General features: G+C 37.0%; 1 protein-coding gene across 2 annotated transcripts in view; it reads right to left on the bottom strand.

Annotated features, from left to right (window-relative positions):
- The window catches only part of FBXL17 (F-box and leucine rich repeat protein 17), a 504,101-nt gene that overhangs the window by 19,247 nt on the left and 460,005 nt on the right, over positions 1–24,849 (bottom strand). Inside the window, exon 8 of one of the 2 annotated variants that reach the window (XM_059418334.1) lies at positions 3,299–3,441. The exons of the other annotated variant lie outside the window; for it this stretch is intronic. Coding sequence (XP_059274317.1) covers positions 3,299–3,441 — 143 coding nt within the window. The remainder of the gene's footprint in view (positions 1–3,298; positions 3,442–24,849) is intronic. 2 annotated transcript variants of the gene reach the window in all.

Consider the following 24,849-nt stretch of genomic DNA (forward strand, 5'->3'; position numbering starts at 1 on the left):
AAGTTGGTTCCAAATACAGAATGTTCCGGGAGGTATTAGTTTCCCTTCGTCGAGTGTGTAGAAAATGTAAATATTGACATCTTAGTACAGAAAATAATACTATTAATTTTAAATTTAACAGGAAAAAGTAGAAGGGTAATGTCTAATCTCAGTTTATATTTTCTCTCTTTAATTTCTTTTCTTTTAATTTCTTTTCAAAATTGTACAACAGTACAATTTTTTTCTCATTTGGAAATTTCAAATGTCAAAACACAGGTTAATATGACATCGATAAGGATAATCAGTAGCACTGAGCATTTTATATACAACAAACATGATTATTCTAAGAATTTGGTATATGTTCACTTATTTAAAGGCTCACAACAACGCTACAAAATAGGTACTATCATTATTGTCATTTTACAAATGAGCAAACAGAGGCACAGAGTAGGCAACAACCAAAGATGAAACTACAGAGAGCAGAGGCCAGATTTGAACCCAAACTCTGGCCTCCAAGTTCATGCCCTCAGCTACTTTGCCCTCTTTGCTACTCAAGTCTTTCTGAGTCTTGATAAAAATTTAAAATCTGGAGATAGATTGCATAACATAAATTTTGAAAGCTGAGTAGCTACTTAACTCTAGATTTCCATCCAACTAAATCAACAAACAGGCTATTATGTGCAAGGCTTTACTTGCACTTTGTGGGTGGTTTGGAAACTTCTTCCGTCCTCACAGAACCTCTTGTGTCTGGCTCTGAGCTGCATAAACCTAGGGACGCCAGGCAGCAAGGCTGGACCCAGCATGCCTCGGGGCTGGGCTGCTCTGTAGCCGGCTAAGGGCAGAGAGGGTGGTGCTAGAGCCAGCAGCTCATAGAGCAGTTCACGGGTTGGAGAAAGGGCTCAGAGGCCGCCTGAGGAAAGGACTACTACAGTGTCAGGGATACCACTAACCAGAACAGCCTTCCCATCTCACTTTGGATAATTTGCATTTGGGTAGAAAAGGATCTATTCCTTCACTTAAAATAAGCAAGATGCTGGTCAGCAGATATGTCTAGAATAATCTCCAGTACTAACCGGAACACAAGCTTCTACAACTCATCTCTGAAGGTGGAGCTGACCTCAACAAATCTAATGAGTGTGGACTAGAAATATGGTAATTTCTAACAATGCTCGTGGATATGCAGATACATTTTGAACACGTACATTTTGGTGCCCTTGGTTGGGAGTACTCAGGTAGTAGTTTCTTCTGGCAGACACTGAGCAAAGCTGTTGTCATTGTTTAGTGTTTCTAGAATACTCTGTCTACTCTTTAACTTGTTTTAAAAAGAAAAAAAATTTTTTTAAAGATTTAATTTTTAAGTTGTCTCCAACGTGGGGCTTGAACTCATGACCCGAAGATCAAGAGTCACATGTTCCACTGACAGAGCCAGCCAGATGCCCCTAAAGGAAGTAATTTTAAAGTGACAGGGTTAGTAGTAGCATCAGGTTGGTTAGTAGTGAAATTTGACGGAAACTTGCAACCCCTGGGTCTCAGTGCTGTTGCTTAGTAACAAAGTCAGTCAGCTTTTTAGGCTCGGCTGAGAATATATATATAGTAAATTCTCTCTAAACATAACTAACTGGCAAAGGCCTAGTATAAGTTGGGATTTTAAAGCATTTGGAGACAAGAACTAGGTCAATTAACAAAAATGACATAGCACACAAAGGATTTGGGCCATTCTCCTATTTGCCCCCAAATATGCTACATTTAGAAAATGCATGTCCTTGGAGAGAAATATATATTTAGTTTCACTCTCTTTTGCTAGATTTGTCCCTAATCACCATTTGCAAAAGTAGCACACATGTGTAAATTATTTTAAGATGCTAGCAAGTTCTGAGCAAGTATCTGAGGTGGATCTTCCCCGAGAAAGCCATCTCTGTGCCCAAAGACTGCACCCAGGGTGTGCCATGACCCCCACCCAGATTCCAAAGACCTGGGGTCAGACCTTGGGTAAGTAGCCTCTGGCCAGTGCCTGGTCTTTCTGAGCCTCCATTTTCTCCCCTTCGCAGTGCAGATATGCGTGGGCTAACCGGCCAGTTCTGCTTCTCTAATATTGCTTTGTCTGCTTTCGCGCGGGGTCCCCTGACCCAATCCACTGACACCAAGTATGCCTGTTCAAACTATCAATCAATCAGTTCAGCCCCACCCGAAACCTGTTTGTATCTGTCTGTAAAAATCCTGCACCAACCCAGCTCTGGACCTCTCGGCGTTATCGGCAACGAGCGGCGCAGAGGTCCAGGTTCGAACCTGCAATAAACGACCCTTGCTGATTGGCTTTGACTCACGTCTCTGGTGGTCTTTTAAGGTGGGGGTAATACTCTATTGGCATTTCACAGATACACACTTCTAGATTTACAGGGGAGACACGGAAGTAACAGGGGAGAAAGCACCTCTGTAGTGGCTGGTGATCAATACAGATTTTTATCATTTTTCTTCTTAGTCTTCAAAGGGCCCCATGTTAAATGTAGCACAGTTTCCCAAACTCACACCCACATCTCCTGGCTAGCTCCACACACCTTCAGTGGGACCTTGGGACCATTTCTCATCATGTGCTAAAAGTGGCATCTTAAGTGTGGAAAGGTGCAAATTCCCACATAATATTCCCTCCCTGGCCCTTTCTTGCCCCCAGATGGCTGGAATACATAGATGTTGAACACTGAAATCACACACTTCAAATTGCGAAAAACCAATTTGGCACCATTCTTTCCCCCTTATTCTTAAAAAAATATTTTATTTATTTATTTGACAGACAGAGATCACAAGTAGGCAGAGAGGCAGGCAGAGAGAGAGGAGGAAACAGGCTTCCTGCTGAGCAGAGAGCCCGACGCGGGGCTCGATCCCAGGACCCTGGGATCATGACCTGAGCCGAAAGCAGAGGCTTTAACCCACTGAGCCACCCAGGCGCCCCCCCCCCTTATTCTTGCAGGAAACTTGGAACCCAGAAAAGAATTTTACTGTTAGACCCTGCACATTGCTGTGTGCCATGCAAACATTTTTAATTTTGGTTCGTGGACTTAGGGAGAGGAGGCCAAAATCTAATTTGACTGTGTATGACTGCTTTTCCTTTCTGCCTAAGCACAAAATTCATTTTCAAGCAGAGAAATGCAAAAATAATCTCAGATTCATTTTAAAAATCAGGCATCTTGCGATGAGTAGCTATCATAGTACCTGTATGTACATGTACACATTTGTACATATATATATAGAGAGAGAGAGAGTATGCTAGAAAGCTATTACCTACACTGATATATAGAAAACAGATTTGAGAGATAACTCTTACTTTATCGCATCTCATCAGCCCCAGATATCTCAGGGATTTGCTGCTCTGTGCAATGAGGGTGGCTCCTTGATCTGTAATTTCCTTACACCATCCGACATCCACAGTCTCTATCGTCATGCTATACCGGCCGATGGCTATCAGCGCTGCAAGGGGTACAGAGAGAGAGAAAGCAAGCATAAATGTTAGTGGTGAAAGGGGCCTCTATCTTATTATGACTATTCCTCTCATTTCCTCACTGAATTTGTTCCTGAAAGGTTGTGTGTAAACGAGTGTTTTGTAAATGAAATTAAATTTGAAATGCTTTAGGAAAGCTTGCTCTGTGACAAACCCTTGCAAAAAGTGAATAATCATTCCATAATTCCCCTTCATGGGAACAGAGCCTCTTTCTTATCAGTTTTACTCATTACAAGGTTACCTGTACTTTCAAACATTCACATCTGCAGAAGGAATAAATTAAAATGAATTACATATATAAGGTTACAGAAAATCCCAAGTAGAAACTAAATTTCACTCAAGATAACTTGAATAATTTTTTAAAAGAAAAAATCCACGGAAGCACCATTTTGAGGTATGTTATAGTGCATGTGAATTTCTTTACCGACTGACATAATTTTTTCCATCTGTTCATGATCTGTAAAGTGTAAGACTATATAATATTTTTCACATTAGGCCCTCTTGGCACTGTTAGGAATTAAGAGTACATTATACATACAGTTGAACTTAATTGGTGCCATGCTAGAGTGCAGTAAAGGGAATGCGTTTGTTATGGTAAATTTCCTCACCATTATCAGAAGTCTTCCTTCTATTAACATATAAAATGAAGCCTGTCATCTGCAGACTATCAGTATCTCTAGTCCTCGTGACTGTTTAGCATTGTACCACTAAACTAAAGTGCAAATGCTTATCCCATAATCTACGATATGCACTACTTATCGCTGCTCCATTACCCCTCACCCTGTCAGAGCGACCAATTGGTGAAGGTGGCTCTTTGCTACGGTATCTGATTTGATAGACGTGCACACCTCTACATTTGTTGGGCAGAGAAACAGACTTCAACACCTCCAGCCAGAATAAGTTTATGGTGCATTGGTTTGTAAATGAGAACCTTGAAAACAATGCCACACATATTAAAAAGGAAAGAAATTGTTTGCTAATTATTTCCTCATTCTAAGATAGGATGCGTTGATTTCTGTGACATTAAAGGCGGATGATATTTTCCAATTGACTAGATTGATAAGAGCAGAGCGAATTACTCATGTAAATAAATGTTAACTCTTAGAGCTCACAGAAAAGAACTTGGCAAAATCTCTTTGCTAATTACCTCAGTAATTTTTTTCTTTTAACTAGGAAATTCATGCCCACGCATTCAAGTGTCAAGGCACTTCTAACTAGCCAGACATTTAAGGTTTACAAAAACAACCATGATCCCAGTGTTTTCCAGTGAACATGCTACAAAGGACATTTTTTTTTTCTCTTAGAAGTTCCTCATGTAATGAATTTGTTCATGCTGTCATCTTTACATGCTACCTCGACATTCGGGTTTCAAGGGAGTGGGAGCGGGATGGAGGGGGTGCTGCCAAAGGTTTGGTTGCTGAATGGTCTGAGTGGTATTTTGTGTGTGGAAGCTGTTAATCCCAGCAGTGCCCTTGCCCTAAGAAAACTGTTATATCTGGTATTGTCATAATTTTCACTAGTTATGATATCCCGAGGATCTCCTATGATAAATGAAGTAGAAGATACATAAAAGAAATTTCTTTCCATACAGAGTGCTCAAACTCTGATTTCAAAAGACGACAAAGGACAAGTTGCAGGATGGCCCCAGGTCAGTAGATTGTGTACTTTTATTTAGGTTTGGGGCTAGAACGTGAAAGCCCTGCACCGGCCAGGAAAGGATAAAAACAAACGATCTGAGGATTTTTCAGAGGCTGCTTTATAAGCAAATGAAGAGTCAATAGCTATTGATTCTAACTGCTAAAAACTCTGGTGGTTAGTATTTCCCTCCCCCCAACTTCTTGTCCAGATGAAAATAAGCAGTAAATAAGACACCTGAAGATAAATCAGGGTATTCGGTCTTTATTTTGACATAGTTCTATATACTGAAGTAAGAATTACACTTTTGTCATTCCTTCGCTCCTTCAGTTGCTCAGCCAACACCTCATGAGTCCTCATACTAGAGCACTTTGGCCAATATCCATTGACCAACCCCGTGTTAGGCACTGGGCTAAAAATTTTAGGCATATTGTCTCATTTAATCCTCTCAGAAACCTTACAAAGTTTTATTATCATTTCCATTTTAAAGGTCAGGAAACTGAGTCACAGAAAGACTGAATAACTTTCCCAGTCACAAGATACTAAGTGGGAGAGTGGATAATAAGCTGAGAATTGGCTCTCAGCCCTGTCACCTACCAAACGGACTGCGTTAGATGCCTGGGGCCTTCTACCACCATTCAGGACTTAAACATTACAGCTCATAGGTAGCCAAAGATTTACCCTGTGACCATAACCATGGGTCCAAGAGAATCTTTAAATTCCACAATCTATAGAGCAACTGACCTCTTTGTGACTACATCCTATCTTTGGATATTTTTTCATTGTTGTTTACAAGCTAACTGTGAAACTTGTAATGTGGTCTAGTCTCTAATTCATGCCCAGCCTCACTACTTAGTTGATGTCTGATTCTGGGGTATTTCACTTTTCTGAGTCTCCGCTTCCTCATCTGGACAATGGGGATGTTGACTCTATGTCCTTACTTCTCAGGGTTGGTCTGAAGTTCAAATGACATAATACATGAAGGGACTTTGTCCTATATAAGTCTCATGATCTACAGTCTAGCATTCTACAGTGGTGCAGTTGATATGAAATGAAAAGACTCGAAAGGGTTTTGAAAAATAAAATGCTCTGGGCAAATGAGAGCATTACAGAGGCACTTAGTCATTATGTCAGTGCTGGTTCCTGAACTGCCCACTCTCTATTGGTGAGCATGAACTCATGGACTGCATTTGGGACGATAGGGCTGTAAGTGTAATGTGTGATTACTACCTTCATTAGGACCTGTTGACACATTACAGTGATATTTACTGAGCCTTGAAGAGGGATAAATTATGCAAGACTAATTCCTAATCTCACTGCAATTTTAATATACTTTTTAATATGTTAAGTACAGCAAAAAAATGAAATTCTAAAAAGTTACACAAGTTAAAAAATGTGATTCAGTAACTTATATAGTGATCATGGATATACAGTAACACACTAGAAGGCATTCCCATAGGCATACAGAGGAACTGAAAGCCATGAGCACATAGGTACTTAATTTTGACTAAGACATTCCATTTCTAGGAATCTGCCCCCAAAATACACTTTGAATAGTACAAAATTACATATATATGTAAGTCTATTCATTGGAGCAATGATTATTATTGCAAAATAATGGAAATGGCCTAAATACTCCCAAATAGGAGAATGGTTAAATGATGCTACACTCACAGAATACTACACAGCTGAAAAAAAAATGGACAGGGGAAAATCACTAGGAACTTCTAAATCATTCAGTGAAAAAGGTAAAGTACAAGGATTTATATGGTGTGCTAACACCATATAAAAGAGAATGTAATTAAAAAACACATACAAATCTGCTCCTTTGTGAAAAAGGAATATGGGAAATATAAACCAGATAATAGGGACTGTTTAACTACAGAGTGTTGGTGGGGAAGGGGAGGGAAGAATGGGGCACGGAATGCGGGGGGTCAGGGGTCAGGAGAAAGGGACACTTCCAGGAAGATCTCTGGATATAGCTTGACTGAGCATCATGGTAACATTTTACAAACCTCCCAAAATAAAAAAAATTAAAACCAACAAGGATTTGGAGGAAAGAGGAGTAGAATACAAACAGTAACAAATGAAGCTAATTGTATTACAAATGAAGAGCATGACCCAGGCGAATAAAATAACCACGCAGAAGGGGATGGGAATTAAGAATTAAGTCACTTTGGAAAACATTATTTCGGCAGGATATTGTAAGGTGAAACCCAAAAAGAACTGTCAGCAAATACTGTACTCCAGTTACTAAATCTATTTCTCATAGGGGTATGAGTTAGCAATTCAGTAACTACATTATGTGTAATCTAGGACTGTAAATAATGAGAGCTGGCCTTTTTACTGTTAGAGAAAGAAGTTATAAATAAGAAAAGAGGAGAAGTTTATAAAGATCCCAGTGTTACCTAATTGGAATCAGAGGTATTAGAATGAATTCATGGTCATACATACATATGTATATATAACAGATATACGGATATCAATATAACTAATAAATATGATGTATGTGCACACAGGGCTTAGTATACAGACATATATTTCCTATCTTTTTCAGCTAAGAGAGTCTAGGAACAATGATGCTCCAGTAGCAGTGATCTACTAGTACCCAGATCTTGGTTTATAAATAATCATTCTTCAATAAAAAGAATTAGGGCTTCTTACAGAAATGGTTGATTCCTAGACTGGGGCAAAGAAAATACAAGATGAGTCTGAAACATTTTGTGATATCAGAAAAAAAGAAGTGCTTAAAAAAGAATGAGGGTGGGGCACCTGGGTGGCTCAGTGGGTTAAAGCCTCTGCCTTCGGCTCAGGTCATGATCCCAGAGTTCTGGAATGGAGCCCCACATCATGCTCTCTGCTCAGCAGGGAGCCTGCTTCCTCCTCTCTCTCTCTCTCTCTCTCTCTCTGCTTGCCTCTCTGCCTACTTGTGATCCCTGTCAAATAAATAAATAAAATATTAAAAAAAAAAAAAGAATGAGGGCATGTCAAAAGGACACAGGATCCAATCAGAAGAAGGTACCAGTGGCCACAGCTGGAACAATTTGAGCATCAAAATAAATAATGAGAGTATTGGGCTATACTTGAGAAAACTGAATAAGCATCTACAAGTCTATATGGTAGAGATACATAGATAGATGGATAGATAGGTAAGCTAGGTAGAACAACTCTTCCTTACAGAAAAATCCCAATTAATAAGTGAGGAGGGAATGGGGGAAATATAAAACAATCGTCGGGCAAAGACCACGGTAATAACTGCTGCAGGCCAAACCCACCAATGGATGCTAAAATCAGAAGAGACCCAGCAGCCACCACCTTAACCAAAAGACCAAGCAAGATTCACATCACCGGCAATAACACATAGAGATACCATGTACCCCCCTGAGCACTTCTGCAGTATTCTTGCCAAGATAAATAATCTCCATCAATGCATGAGGAAATGCCACCCAAACCCAAACTGAGAAATATTCTACAGATCTAAAGGGCAGGGGTAATGGAATGTAAGAAAAGAATGGGCAAGTGTCACAGATAGGAGAAGATTAAGGAGACACCCCAACTGTGAGATCCTGGAATAGGCAAAAGAATTAGGGGAAAAAAATTGGTGAAATTCAAATAAGATTTGGAACTTAGTTATCCCACTGTTTTCAATTTCCTGGTTTGATAATTATACTATGGTTATATGAACTGACAACATCAGAGGTAGCTAGGGGAACAGTATATGCAAACTGTCTACTATTTTTGCAACTTTTCTGTAATTCTAAAAGTATTTCACGACACCTGGCTGGCTCAACTGGTGGGGCATGTGACTCTTGATCTCTGAATTGTGCGTTTGAGCCCCATGCTGAATGTAGAGATTACTTCAAAAAAAAAAAAAAAAAAAAAGTATTTCAAAACAAAGATTTAAAACACACAGATAAGTTAATAACAGATCACAAGTGAATGAACTAAGAAGAGAACTAAAATTTCCCAAGTGAAAGCAGGTATTACTTTCACAGTGAACAATCTGATATATAAATGTTACCACTAGAAATACATTTTTCTCTTCAGAGGAGGAAGATTAGTCATACGAGTGCATTAACAAGTGACCTGCAGCTGCCATTTTGTCCTTTCCAGTGCTATCCTCCGCTACGAATCTCTGTACCTGAAACACAATCAGAAGAAATGCCCTAGTGCTTGAAAGAACGAGGGTTAAAATTTAACAGTAGGATTAACATCTTTCATGTAATACTTGGATAAAAGCCATTGCAAAGAAATTTCTTGGCATGGGTACAAAGAGATAAATGTGAGAAGTGCTCTTTTTTGTAGAAGCCACAGAAGCTCCCAAAACAAAGACAGGACACTTGGAGACATCTGTTATGGTGTGATGGTCCCAGGGAAGGCTCCCTCCACCCTGCGGGGACCATGGCAGTGGTGCCTAGCCCTGGCGCTTCTGGGGAATCACAAGGGCCTAGAAAAAGTCCAAGTCCCACCCCTGGAGATTCTGATTCAGGAGAAGCGATGAAAGCTCCCTGGATCTTGGTGGGCAGGCAGGGCAGAAAACTCCTAGAACAGCCTCTGACTTGGGCAAAGTCAGTCGACTGAAAACAAAAGAACTCCTTGTTAAGGATCTGCAGAGCTATGTGTTCTGATATTTAAATACAACTTTATCTCTCAAACAGTAGTGACTTCTTGCATAGACTCCAATACTTTTTAATTTCTTTATTTCTAATTTATATCCTTTCCTTCCATTTTTATACATTACCATTATATTCCTCCTATTATTAGGTAGTAACTGGACAGTGACCATATTCTATTTTTAGTAAATATTTTTCTTTACTTCATTGCACTTACTTATATTTCTAATGCAGCACTTAACAGTGTTTGTTTCATATTAGAATTATTTATCAAAATGCCTGTTTTCCTACTAGATTGTAAATTCTTGGAAGCAGCGAACATGGAGAATGCTTTTCTAGGACCTCTAAATCTCTGAAAATCAAGTGTCACTCATTTTTTACAGTTTCAATGAACTTTTTGGAAGTATAGCATGCATGCAGAAAATTGCACAAGTCCTAAGGGAACAATTTGATGGATTCTGACAAAGTTAACCCAGCTGTGAAACAGTATCTAGATTGAGAGACAGGGCAGGACCACACCGTGGAAGCTTGCTCATCCCTAACGCCAGTCACTACTATTCCGCCAAGGATAACCACTATCTTGACTTATAAACACATAGACAAGTATTCCTGTGTTTGAACTCCATATTCATAGAGTTAAACACGGTGCGTTCTCATTTCTGGTTTTTCAGCTGTCCATCTACATTGTCGTGTGTACTGGTAGTCCGTTCATTCTCAATGCCCTCTAACATTCCATTCTACTGGCTATGAAGTATAATGCTACTGTAAACATGAACATACATGTGTGGACGTATGTTTTCCTTTCATCTAGGCAACTACTGAGGACTTCATAAACTGCCAAAATATTTTCCATCCAAAGTGGCTCCATGATTTACACTCCCACCAGTAATGTCTGAAGCTTTCAGGGTCTCTACGTCCTTGCCAATACTTGGTAATATCCGTCTCTCTGACTATAGGCATTCTGGTGTGGGTGAATTGCTACCTTATCGTGGGTCTTAATTTTCATTTCCATAAGCACTAATGATATTGTGCATCTTGTCATGGTGTCATGCATTGTTTTAAAATTCTAGCATAAAATTATGTGCTTTTATCCTTACAAGTACTCAGTAAATATCTATTAAATTAAATTGATAAACAAGGAAAGGCACGTAAGTTTTCTATTATTAAACTATATAGCAAATAATAGCTTTCTAGACAACAGATAATTTTCTACATAATTTGAGGGAAAGTACCAGTAAAATAAACTTAGTCTATCCTCTGGAGACATGAAAAAAAAGTTTCTTAAAATAATAAAGTAAATTTAAAAGAATTACAGTTATAGAAAGCTTTCCAAATGCTCATTTATTTGTGGAATTTCAAAGACTGTGGAGTATGCTTTATATAGGAACTCTAAATCTCTGAAAATCAAGTGAAAAATAAATATAATACAAAAATTGCCCAACAACGGTGGATAACATTAGAGTGAAAACTTTGAATTATGGCAGGATTTTCAAGACACTGCACGTAGGGGCATTCATTTTACAGAACTCTGTTTACTGAGTTCAGAGTAGCAACAACGCAAGTCGTATCTGACAAAGGGAACAAGCTGGCTGTGGCCCTTGACCTTTCGGGGAGAAGACTCTTGCCCTATACATCCTGAAATGGAAATGCAACATTATTTATAGGCTGCACCTGTTTTCCTTCTTATGAGATAAACAGGTTGGTGGAAAAGTAAGAGTTCAAGTGAAGAATTTTTTTTAAAGGTCTTTAAATTCATCAGAATTTAAATTCTGTGTGATATGTATGTGCATCTTACATATCACAATTCATCCTTAAATTCATCAGAAGCAAGGATAAGTGTTTTTTACCTTTTATGTTTTTCACATTTTTATTTTAATAGCAGGAAGACATGAATCTGATTGGGTAGGTAGAAACTATCTTTGAGTACATGACTTCTGAAAATGTAATAAACAAAAGGCATATTTAGAACTAACCTCCATGTAACAAGAATCCAATCCACTGCCCTGGTTTTCAGTGGTGCTATGTTTGGTAATAACCAGCCTTCTGAGTGGAATGTTAGGTGATAATCCTTTATTAAACTTTAGAATCCAAGATGAACAAGAAAAAAGCCTTATTACTCAACATTGGCTGAGAACCTTAAAGTTCCTGGTTCAATGATTCTTTTTTATTGTAGCCTACATACATACATATATTACTTATCAAAGAATTATCCATCTTTTTCAAAATACTGACATTATATTAGAGTTCCCCACTTTATGAGAAGTGAATGCCAGGCTTAAATATGTTGGTTCACAGATATGGAAAAGTACATTAGTGTTTCTGTCATATACCCCCTTGTCCATCTTTCTGAGCTGTATTTTGCAGACCACCCTAAAGACACGGTGTGAGTTTCAAGCGGGCATCAGATACAAATATTTACGTGACCCAGTGCAGGACAGAGCAGGATATGACTGCAGCAACTACCTTCGAGAGGTACCAAGGCTGCTGACAACACGTGTTAATCAGACTGCCCAACCCACACTGTCAAAGTGTCTTGATATTGAAGGGAAGCAAACCAAAGTAAGAGGGAAGAACACATGGGGATGTCAACAGAGTGAATATATGATCTCTTTCTTCTTTAAACAAGCACTAATTGAGTACCTACTATGCACCAGGGAGTGTTTCAGGAGCTAGGAATAAAGAGATCAAATCCCTGCCCTTATGGGGCTTGTATTCTGAATACAAATAAGTACTTATTTTACATAATTTGTCAGGTGGTGATGAGGCTTTGGAGAAAAATTAAGCGAGGACCAGGGGTGAGAGTGCTACAATTTTAATTAGGGTGAACAGAGAAGGCCTCATGGAGAAAATGACATTTGAACAAAGATTTGAAGAGGTGGGGTAACAAGCCATACAGACATCTAAGGGAAAGGCATTATTATGTGTACAGAAAACTCAATGTCAAGGCCATGAGATAGGAAGGTTGCTGGCTTGTTTTCGAGTGAGCAAAAGAGCAAGACGGTGAGTGGTGGAGAGGAGACTGGGGAGAGTTAATGGAAAAGGGGATGGTCAAAATCGTCTCACAGATCATTTTAATGACACTGGCTTCCCCTCTAAATTAAATTAGAATCCACTGGAGAATCTGGGGCAGAGGAGTGATATGATCTAACTTAAACTTGCGAAGGACTTCTCTGGCTTCTGGGTTGAAGACAGACTGTAAGGAGGCAAGAGCAGAAACAAGGAGACCAAGAAGGGGGCCACGGCAATGATCTAGACAAGAAGTGATAGTGGCTTGGCCCAGGGCTATGCTATCAAAATGGGGAGGAGGAGTTGAATTAGGACTATTTTAGAGAGGACCAACAATACTGCTGATGGATTAGATGTGGAGTTAGAGAAAGAGAAGAGTCAAGGATGTTCAAAGAAATCTTTTTTTGGCACTTAGATTTGAAAGAAATTTCCTGCGTAAGATTTCACATAGCTGCTCTCTGTGTCCTTGTGTGTCTCAGTGTCCTTGCGTGTCTCAGTGTCCTTGCATTAGTAGGAATATATTGTTTTCTTCACTGGGATATAAACTCCGAGAGGAGCAAAGACCACCTTTACTCATCTTTATATCATCACTGTGTAGCACAGCACCTTCACTTGTTAGTATTCAATATATGTTCATTTAAGTATGTGCATCTTACATATCACAATTAAAAGCACCTAGGGGAAAAAACTCAGAAAGGGCTCTATGATGTCTGCAGGTATCTTTGGGGGGAGATTATAAGCAATAAATATTTTCCCTGTGTATTTCTGCATTTAAAAATTTTCAACACTAGGCATGCTTTGCTTCACAAAGGAAGTAAAAACCAGTTTTTAAAAAGGTGTACTGGACAGATTTCTGTATTTTATCAGAGTGAAGGGAAAAACTTAACATTTCTGACAGTAGGGTTTCTCTCTAACCTTGCTCCTCAAGGCAAACAAACACATTTCCTGGTGCCAAAATTCAATACCTAAAATCACGTGAAATCCTGTGAAAAAAAGCATAAAGCTATTTGGAAACTAAAGCCGAACATAAAAAGGTAACCTCACTTATTCCTCCTTAACTACAACCAGAACAACTGTAACTCAGGGGCTCTTTGCCCCGAGCATGGATTAGCTTAGATACTGGCAATAATTTTTGCTATGGACCTTTCTGCCATAAGAAGAGAAAAGGAAATAAAACCATGAAATTCAAAACATTTCAATTTGAGTTTTTAAAGCTTATTAAAGAACTAGATTCAGATTCAGAGAACACTAAACTTTCTATATTCTTTTTGTTTTCAAGGGAGAAGAAAGAATCCCAGTTCTGGATCTACTCGCCTCCAAGCTTGAACCATGCACACTAGTGCACACAATTACACATGCAGGGGGATGACAGTCACAGACCTGCAGATGTACACACATTATTCTTGGGCCCTAATTCACAGGTAGACTTACCTTGAAGCTGCTGAAGGTTAAGCTTCAGGGTCCATCATTTATAGGGACCTTCATAAAGGCCTGGATCACAGAAATGTATTCACGGGGTAATGTATTTTCATAAAATTTGTAAAGAAACAGGATGCTTGTCTCTTCGTTTCTTAAAGAGAGACCTCAAACTGTTTAAATCCCAGGCCGTGAAAAATTCTGAATTTGTCCCTGATCCAACTAAGAATATTCTGATTCAGTGGCTTTGGGGGTGGATACCAGGGGGTTTATATCTTTTTCCTTCTTTCTTTTTTTCATGTCACCAAGTGATTTTGATACACAGCCAGGTTTGGAAATCACTGATGAAGGACCACAGACTGATCAGTTTAATGAGTCCCTGACATCTAGGTAGTATTTCTTTCTGGAGCTCTGCCACCATTGATTGGGACATAAACCATACAACACTATGTAGTTTGGAAAAAGCTGACAATTGGCAACATTCACTTCCACATTGCAGTGATGAATCACATAACCCTCTGTGCCGAGTAATTAACTATCCATTTGTATGTACTGGCTGTAGCGATATAGTTCTTTTCAACGAGGAAGGAAGGGAATTTGGACATAACATTAACAGTTGTTAATACCAAGCAAATAGAGTAAATTGGATTTATTAAAAAGAGTATGTGTGTGGATTTTTTCCCTAGGAGTTGATATAATTTGTCTAGCTTTCTAATTATAGCTGGGACAGAAAATGGCTGAACCCAAAGACCTCTCACGGTATCTAATAAACTTTCACTTACAGGGAGAATATTTCTTGGGTTGGAGAATGACAAATAATTTACTAAGCTTTTCCTGAAAGATAGCTAAAGGTGTTTCACCTATATCTAGCTGATGAATTAGCTTTAGCTAATCACCAGTGTCATGAGACAGGGAAGAAGCAGCCTGTAATTACTTTGAAAGGAATGAAGGAACAGATCTGATAAAGGAACTAAATCCGCTAATTCCTCTAGGGGCATACTGAGTGCGAGAGAAGCTTACCTTACTGCCAGTTTGAAGGGAGGCAAAGATAGAGGGCCTGGGTGGTTTTCACCTGCCCGACTTCCAGCCCCACTTTCTGGTAACAAACCCTTAATTTTCCTGTCTAAAGGTGCAGTAGAGAGGCTGTCATCAAAGGTTCTCTCCCTTCTCCAAGATGTGGGTGGGCATGGGACCCAAGTCCATCTAAGCAAACTCACTCCCCAATATCTGAATTCCGCCCAGAATGATGTCAGAAGAAAAACACTGGAGACAACCACCTGGGGGAGGTTCCCAAAAGAGACTGTCATTAGTCCCGGCCACCTAGAGATCCCATGTTCTTGTCTTTCTCACAGCCCAATTTATATTTTCATTCTTGGAGTGACCCCATCTTCTTCCAATAATTTCTTTGCTTTTTTGGGTTTTGTTTTCACTGAAAGTGCCTCAGTTGGTTTCTGTAACTTGCAACCAAAGAATCTTAACTAATAGAGAAAACTACACACACGGTAACTGTTATTTTCTACAAAAACAGAAAGTCCAAATGGATTCTCAACAATGCCCAGCTGAAAGAGTCACACCAGCAGAAAATATAAATATGGTTCAGTAAGTAAATATTTGTTTTGTCGGTGGATGTTCCTGACATACCTGTACTTATTCTTCAACAGTCAAATTAAAATAATTTTATTCAGTTCCATGGTATCTTTTTAAATTTTTCAAATAGTAACTCTATTGACTACATAAAAATGGCACAACTTATTGTAAAAGTTAAATCAATAAAGGAAAGTACAATAAAGCTTTAAAATTATCCCAAATCCCATTGTCCAGAAAAACCATCACTAATACTTGGTAAGCATTCTTCCAGCACCTTCCACATACAGACAGCACAAAAGAAAGAGAAAAAATAATATTGGAAATCTTGTATATAATTACATGTGTTTTTAAAAAAAGTATTTAACTTGTTTTTACTTGAATTTATCCAAAAAAAGAAAATTGAATTGAAAAAGGATCACAAAACTCAGTTAAGTATTTCTTTCCTAAACAAGGTAGTTTTTCAAAAAGTCTACATAAATTTTAAAAATTTGTGGGGAGGCCTGGATGGCTCATTTGGTTAAGCATCTGACTTTGGCTCAGGTCATGGTTGCAGGGTCCTGGGATGGAGCCCTGCATTGTGATCACACTCACTGGTGAGTCTGCTTCTCCCTCTGCTCTTCCCTCAGCTCAAGCTCACTCTCTCTCTCTAAAATAAACAAAATCTTAAAAAGAAAAAAGAAGAAAAATTATGAAAACCTTTAAGAATATGGTATTATCTATACTTTAGCTCAGACAGAATTCACTGACTCCCTTAGAGAAAAATTAAGAAAAAAAAATAAGAAGAAGAAAACTGGCAAGCATTTCTCCTTCTTCCTTTCATATTCTTCAGCTATATAATTATTTTTACACTGTCAGGTTTCAATGTTCCCACCTGCTTTTGTAACCACAATTGTCATGGTTGTTTTGCTCTGGTTCTATACTAAGTGGACAAAACACAATGAATTTCTTCATCATTTTTCTTTTTTCATTTCTGAGGTCTTTTTTCAACTAAACTTTTGGAAGGCTAGACACAATCTTTAAGTAGTGTTTTGTTTGTCTGGTTGTTTGTTTGTTTTTGTGTTTGTTTTTAAAGAAAGATTCATCATATATCCCCTAAATTTTGAATGCTAGAGAAAGACTGTTATGCTTATGTTTAAGGAACAACATGGGCTAAATATTAAATTTGGGGTCATACTTATTTTTTATCTTCAGATGCTTCAGTTTTGCTGTGGAGAAACTTAAGTCCAACCTGATTTCTTCCCCTTCATATGTATCTTGCTTTAATATCTGGAAGCTGTATGATTCTTCTTTTATCTCTTAGGATCAATATCTTTATCAGACTAAGTCTTTGTTATTCTGCAGTGATTTACTTTTCTGGAACATGGCAAATGCTTCTGATTGTTGTAGATTCAGAACTCTCTAGATGCAGGATCCATGTGTTTCACTGTTGTTCTGTTGGCCTCACTTCCCCCCACCCCCACCCTTTGCAAATGATGTCTTCAAATAAAATGCTAGGAATAGATGCTGTAAATGATCCTATATTTGTTCTTTTCAAATTCTTCTACTTAAATTAGCCAAGGATGGCTATCTGTTGGGAATATGGGGAGGTGAGTAAAAAGCTGGAGCTAACTGAGAATCATGGTGTCCAGTATCTTCATTACAAGTCTGTTATTTCCTTTATCCTGACACACCTGTTCTCTCAGATTTCTATGTTCAAGACGTTATGTGTTACTAATAACAAAACTGAGCCATTTTGTGTTGAATTCTGGTACCTTCTGCTTCTCTCCCTCTTTCACCCATTTTGTTTCTGCCAGTCTCCTCAATTCTGAAGGAAGGTGGCAGAGATGGCTCATTAACATGGTTTCTGCTTTCGTGACTGACCTCTTCTCCGACATTTTGGGATGTAAAACTGGGACTCTACACGGGCATAGGGATTCGTGGCTCAAATGAAAGAATTGAATTGCTGGCTGTGCACTTCTGAATGGTGATACCTATTTCATGTTAATCGTAAGTATCCCCCAAGATTTTTTTTTTAAGATTTATTTTGTTTTGAGAGAGAGAGAGAGAGAGAGACAGAGAGAGTGAGCAGGGGAAGAGGCAAAGGGAGAGAGTGAATCCTCAAGCAGACTTCGTGCTGAGCGTGGAGCCCACAATGGGACTCGATCAGAGGACCCCGAGATCATGACCTGAATTAAAATTAGGAATCAGCCATCCAACTGCCTGAACCACCCAGTGTACTCCTCCCCCCAAGATTTTTTTAAAAGAATTATGACATTAGAATTAATAGTGTTGACAAATACCAAATTATGTAGAGAATTCTTGAACTGTCGGCTAATTTGACTAATATTTATTGGAGGCTTACCACATGCAAAATACCGGGGGTAAAAAGATGAGTAAAACAAAGTTCTTGTCTTTGTTTTCAATGTGATTAGGGAGAATAAATTAAATAGAAGATATTTATATTATTATGACTATGTAAATGCTGTTCATTATTGAGCCAAGTGGCATACTATGACCAAGCTTCATTTCTTAATTTTTATCTTGAGTTTATATTTGCCATATATTTTGTTTACTTTTTGTCTATTATTATTTTTTAAATTTTCCTACAGCTAGTTCAAATCCCTATCCATATTTTTTCAAAAGCTCAAAAAATAAATCAACTGATTAGTTTACATTACCCAACCATATCATCCTGTCTCCGCGCCCCCTCTTCTGAAGTCCTCTAAACTCCTGTTTGTGGCTAAGCTGCAGGCTATTAGGGATAAGTACAAAATCATTCTAAGATTTCCCCTTTCAGCTCTCCTGTGGGTCCCATGCCTTCTCTTTACCATTGTTTATTCATTTTTGTGACGAAACACATCTTCTAAAGGGTTAATGGGAGATAAAATTTCAGCCCTTACATGTCTAAAAGCATCTTTATTTTACTCTCATAATTAATTAATAGTAGGGCATTGCATAGAATTCTAGATTGAAAACCATTTCTCCTTAGTTTTGAAGGCACTGCTTCATCATTTTCTAGCTTCCCATATTGATTTTTCCCCAGTGTCATTGAGATTTAATCGATATAGAACATTGTGTAAATTTGAAGTACACAATGTATTGACTTTATATACTTACATATTGTAAAATGATTACTATCCATATTGCTTTTAAGATATTTGGAATCACCCTATTTTCTGTAGCATGGATCCGATCTTCTTTGTTAGGAAAAATTTAAAATTTTCTTTTCATCCTTCACAATCTAAAATTTCAAGATAGATCATCTTCATTTGCCTTCAGGTAGATCTACTTTCATACAAGGTGCTGGGTATTTGGTGGACCCATTCAATCTGGAAACCCATGTCCTTCTTTCTTTCATAGCAGCCTCTTCTTTTTAAGGATGGATTTTTTTTTTTCTGAAAATAGTACTTACAGTTTTTAATGTTTTCTTCTGCAATCTGCATTGTCACTGTTTCCTCATAACTTGATTTTTCGGTTTGTTTTTTCTTTTATGTTGGATGCTTTTCTCAGAAGGCTTGTCACCTAAGGATCTTTGACCATATCACTTGAGGTTTCTTTTTTATTATTATTTTTTTATTTTTTATTAACATATAATGTATTATTATCTTTGGGGTACAGGTCTGTGTCACTTGAGGTTTCTAAAGTATCTGATGCCTCTGAGGACTAAGACTTGCTGGGGATCTGTAGGCCAATAAACTCACCTGTTATGGAGTCCCTCTCTCAAAGTATGTGGTCTATAAGTTCCTCTGCTTTTGTAAAGATAGTTAGCACTCTTTATGTCTGATTTCTAAAAATGTGTTGACATCTCTCATCCTTTCTTACCTCCTTTCCTATTTTCTTTGCCTTAAAAAAATCCCTTTAACATCATTTTTGCAAGATTTTATGATACGAAAATATTAATGCATGTGGACTGTTGGCAATTTTAATTGGTGAGAAAGAGCATGGGAAATGCATGGTCTTTCCTAAGTGTTCCCAGTTTTAGGTGTTCATTAAAAATTGCTTCCTTTGAGCTTGAGTGAAATGTATCATTAAAGGAAAGGTCAGTCTCTTTACATATGTATATGTTACAGACCCAGTCTATTAAAGACAGAGTAAAAGAAGGACATCAAGGGTGACCAGTATATCCTGGAAATGTAAGTAAACTTAATAATTAAATAATATCTTTTTAGTTATTCCTAGCTCCTGAACTATTATTCTCCTCTGTATTTTATATTACTCTCCTCTATATTTAGGCTAATCTATATGGGTAATAGACTGTTACTTGAGATAACAGTCTCTTACCATAATAAGATTTTATTTTAATTTACTTTATTTTATTAAGTAGAATACAGTATTTACCATTGAGTTAAACAACATTTGAAATTAAATCCCAGATACTTGAAAATTCTCCGTATATTCTCAAGAAATAGTTTCTTCATAATAATATATTCTTCATAATATATTTGAAACACTTTTTCTGATTTCATCAATACCTTAATACATGAAATATTTTTATTTTAAGATATTTGAAAACAAACAAGCAAATACCTGGTATTTTATGCAAGATAATATTTTTAGTAAAGAGACTATTTTTGCTAAAATAAGTGTACTAATACGACTCGCTCAGTGCATCAGCTTGGTTAATTGTAACAAATCCTAATGAAATAGTACTGTGCTTCCATTTACTTCATTCGATCATCTATCCATAATATATGTAATAGTCATGAAATTCAATCAACTTTTTTTCAGGTTCAGCCTATGACTGACATCTCCCTCAAATCAGCAATATCATAAATATTTATATATACAGTTATAAACAAACTATTACTAGTTTAAGAAATGCAATTTATACTCAGTGATAATAGCTTTGAAAGTTGAAAAGTAGAATTTAAACATTTTGGTTCTCTGGAATTTTATGCTTTCAACAAAAATAAATTGTTCTAACTAAAGAATGTCAGATAATATAGTTCTCTATTTACTAATCTTTACATTTATTTCCCTTTTTTTGAGTATGCATGCAGAATGTAGTAACTATTACATGGTTAAAAATTATTTGTGTGCACTAAATACATTTCTTTAAGAACTGTTCATATGCCAAGATATTAAAGATCTTAAATAAAATTGCATCCCCCAAAGCTTCTGTTTTAAGGTCTTTTCACTTATTGAAGTTTCTTATAAAATCTACTGAATTTCAGGTAATGACCACTTTTTAAGATGAACCTTGTGAATTCAAGCAGAAAGTTGCACCCATAGAGGAGAACCAACAAAGTGCAATGTAGTTAGTTTCTAAAATGTATTTATTAGATGCTAAATAGAGTAAGCATCTCCAGAGAGAGAGTTACATCTCGGGGGATGAGAAGATTTGTAAAGCTATTATTATCTCATAATGAGGGTTTTATCTACACAAAATATTTTCAGTCATTACACTCAGAGTACATTTATCACATCCATGAACATAAGCTATATTTCAGACTATAATCAAGCAAAGTATTATATATTTCAATTGTTTTTATAAGATTCATATAATATCTGTAACTATTCTTCAGTATATTATGAATTTTATTAACTCAGATAAAGCACTGTCTCATTAATTTGGAATTGCAGGATAGAATGAGTTCCATATAAGTGAAATAAAAAAGTAGCAGACACCACATTACAACAGATTCGTATGAAGTTGCCATTTTTGTGGGTCAAAAATTATTAAATATGGAAATTTTACATAGATCAGTATTTACATACCAAATGATTCTTATTTTGACTATTTTAGAGATAAAGAGTTCTGGAAAGATTTACCTATTTCTTTATTTTTTTTAAGTAGCATTTAATGTACCCAAACTTCCTTGATTATCATGATTTTATGCTACTCTAAAAGGGAGTAGCATAGGGAGTTCAGAACTATAGAAGAGCTCTCGAGTAAGCCCAAATGTCTAATGGGCCATGTAGGTAAAGTAAATGAGCAAAGTTGCTTTCTTATATTATTTTGACATACTTAGTTTGCATATTACATACAGAAAGACTGCTTTCCTATTCCTTGTTTTGATGGAGACTCAGGTGTTAATTTAAACCACACTGTCAAAAAATCTACAAAGACAAATGGCAACCAACATTAAACTTCAGTGTTGGTGAGACACTGGGGCTGAGTGGGGACTGTTAATATTGAAATACCCTCCCTAAAAAAGTGGAGGATTGGCAAAGTGGATACTACATACACTGCAGTCAGTCTGAACTCCCAAGAGCTAATGCCTTTTAGGAATGTAAATTCAGTGCTCCTAGATCTTCAATCTTAAAGAGGGGCTTGAAATCAATTTTTTAAAATGTGAATCTGATACTTTAGTGTTAGCACCTGAAAACAAGAAATACTGTGTAGATCAACATAATGGGAGCTAAACAAAACATATCTGAGAGATGAGTAGGGCCTATTAAGCACTAATGTGAAATATTTGCTCTAACTGGTCTCACATTATGCTGGGTGGTTTTAAGTTCTTCTATGTATTTCTCTCTTCCTTCTTGTCATGGCTATTTTTAAGTGTCTCCTAAGATTGTTGGATGGCTTGAGAAATCAGATAATCTCACTTGTCACAACTATATACAAAGTTGAGATGAACAGGTTCTATAGAAGTAAAGGACAAGAGGTTTCTTTGAAAATAATTTATTTTTAATTTAATTTATTGATTCCCACATGACATCACAGTATGGGTTTTAACCAAATATTTACTGTTGATGCAGTACTAATACAACTGAAATGTCAGAGAGACAGGCAAGAAGATTAGTTGCCATGCATTTTTACCCTATTACAGCATCCCCCCTTTAGGGTAGGAGTTGCAGTCAAAATTGTTAACACTGTAAGTTTTCAAATAGCTAAATTAGGATTATCCTTCCGTACCTAAGCAAAAAGCATGGGTAGCTCAGAGTCTATTTTCTTCGTTCCACAATGTAAAAAGCTATCTGAAGATGATGTACTCTTGAAAACCATCTAAAAATATCTTTTCATATTTTCTTCTCATCTGCTTTTATTTATTTTTTAAAAGTTCTTATTATGGAAATTTAAAAACAAAAGTAAGAGATTTTATGCATGTACTTTGTGGTATCTATTTTAATTGCACCAGGTTTTTTTTTTTTTTTTTTTTTTTAAAATAACTTGCAGGCTTTTGGTTTGTGTTCTAGTTGAAGTTGGTTGATAATTGATCTCCAGACAATTGAAATTTTACTGTAGTTTGTATAATAAAAATCATCATTCATAGCATTGACTAAATAAAAAGTAAAGAAAACAGAAATTTGTGTTTTATCTCAGTAACTTATGAGACCAAAGAACTTTCCTTGTGTATTTCATCAAACTCTCTATATAAAAATGAAAACCATTAAGTCATTTTAATTGTGTCTTTGTAACTGTAACTTGATTTATAATCTAAGTTTAAACAAAAAGATTTAGGCAACATACTTCTGGAAAATATTTCATATTTCACAGACCATATAGTGAGACATTCCTCCAACACTTCAGATTTTCAATTTAAGCAATTTTAGCTTTCCTTGCTATTTATACATTTAAAAAGACTACCATTGAATACAGTTAATTGAGGTACATTTTTAGTGGTAGTAGTAGTCACATAGTAACTATTGAAAAAATTATTTACTAAGAAACTTCAAGATAGCTTAAACATAGTATCTCATCCTCACTATAAGGTTACACAGTATTAGATTGAACCACTTGGAACTGCTGTTTTGGGAGATCAGCAGTTGCAAATGATTCAATCTAATAAGTAATATTAGCATAACCCTTATATTACAGAAAACTCAGCAGATAGAGGTCGATAGACTTATCCAAAGTCATGTAGCCAGTTAACAGCAAAGGTAGGATTCACACCCAGATCCACTTGGTCCCAAAGTCTTTGTTCTTATATTAAGGAACTGTGGTGGGAACATCTGATGATAGGTGAAGATAGAACTAAGCAGGAGAGGTAGAAGACAGTCCCTTAAATCTAAGAGGTTTATAGTTTGCTTGAGGAGAAAACAAATACCCAAATTAACCAGGAAAAATAGAAACCATTATACCACAAAGTGCAAAATGATTGGACATTTGCTTGCACAACACGACTTGAATTTACTGTTACAACTCCAGAAGCATTTTTTCTCTGTTCCTATTCATTCCCCAGAACAAGTCTCCTGAGACGAGCAGGGCATCATGTCATGTGCTGGTAGGAGGGAAGCCTTGATCTTACGATCCAAGGACTACAAGGGCAAATTTCTCTAATACATTTATGATCACACATTTATAAGGGTAATATTTTGACATCTGTATCAGTATATTTCACTATAAAAGAAACATTAATGACTCTAAGCCTAAACACATCTCCAGAACTGCATTTAGGCTTCACCTAAATTCTCCAGAGGTACTCAAAAGCAATAGGTCTCACTACTCTGGACTCCAAACCCATTATTCTTCTTATTTCCTATCAGGTGATGGCACCAATGAGTCACCTGGGTCAGAGTCAGGAGTGTCCCCCTTGCTCTTCCTCTTCTCTGGCCTTCATATACAATCAGTAACTTTCTATTGATTCTGTTTAACAGCTCTTCAGTCCCCCCAATCTCTGCATCCCCAAAGTCTCTGTTCTAATTTGGATCCTCATCATTCCTTGCTGACCAGTAACCCAGTCTAACTGGTTTCCCTGCCTTTAGTCTTGCCCCACTTCAATTTAGCCTTCACAGAAAGCAAGCTTTCTGATACATTCATTCTCTAGTTTCTAGACACATCAGGCTATTTAAAGATGATAAACGATCTTACATATGTTAATCTGTGGCTTGGACCCCAAAGCAAGGACGTAATAAATATTAGATAACTCTATTTCTTGGCAGGTAAGGAACACCCACTGACAACAAGATTGGGCCTATATACTTAGGTTCTTAAGGGAGTATTAATTCATGCCAATAATCAAATATCATTGATTAATAACCAAAAACCAAAGTATATTTTCCCTAAATAAAGTCACCAAAGGATTAAAGGTATAATACAATAACAACAACAACAATTTCAATGCTTATATAAACTTATATAAATATAACTTATGCTGAATTGCTATTATTGTTTGTGTATTTTTATTACTATTGCTGCTGTTTACTTTGGGAGTACCACTCCAGCAAATTGCTAAAGAACGCTAAATTCTGCTG

The sequence above is a fragment of the Mustela nigripes genome, chromosome 12 (assembly GCF_022355385.1).
Source record: "Mustela nigripes isolate SB6536 chromosome 12, MUSNIG.SB6536, whole genome shotgun sequence".
Classification (NCBI taxonomy): domain Eukaryota; kingdom Metazoa; phylum Chordata; class Mammalia; order Carnivora; family Mustelidae; genus Mustela; species Mustela nigripes.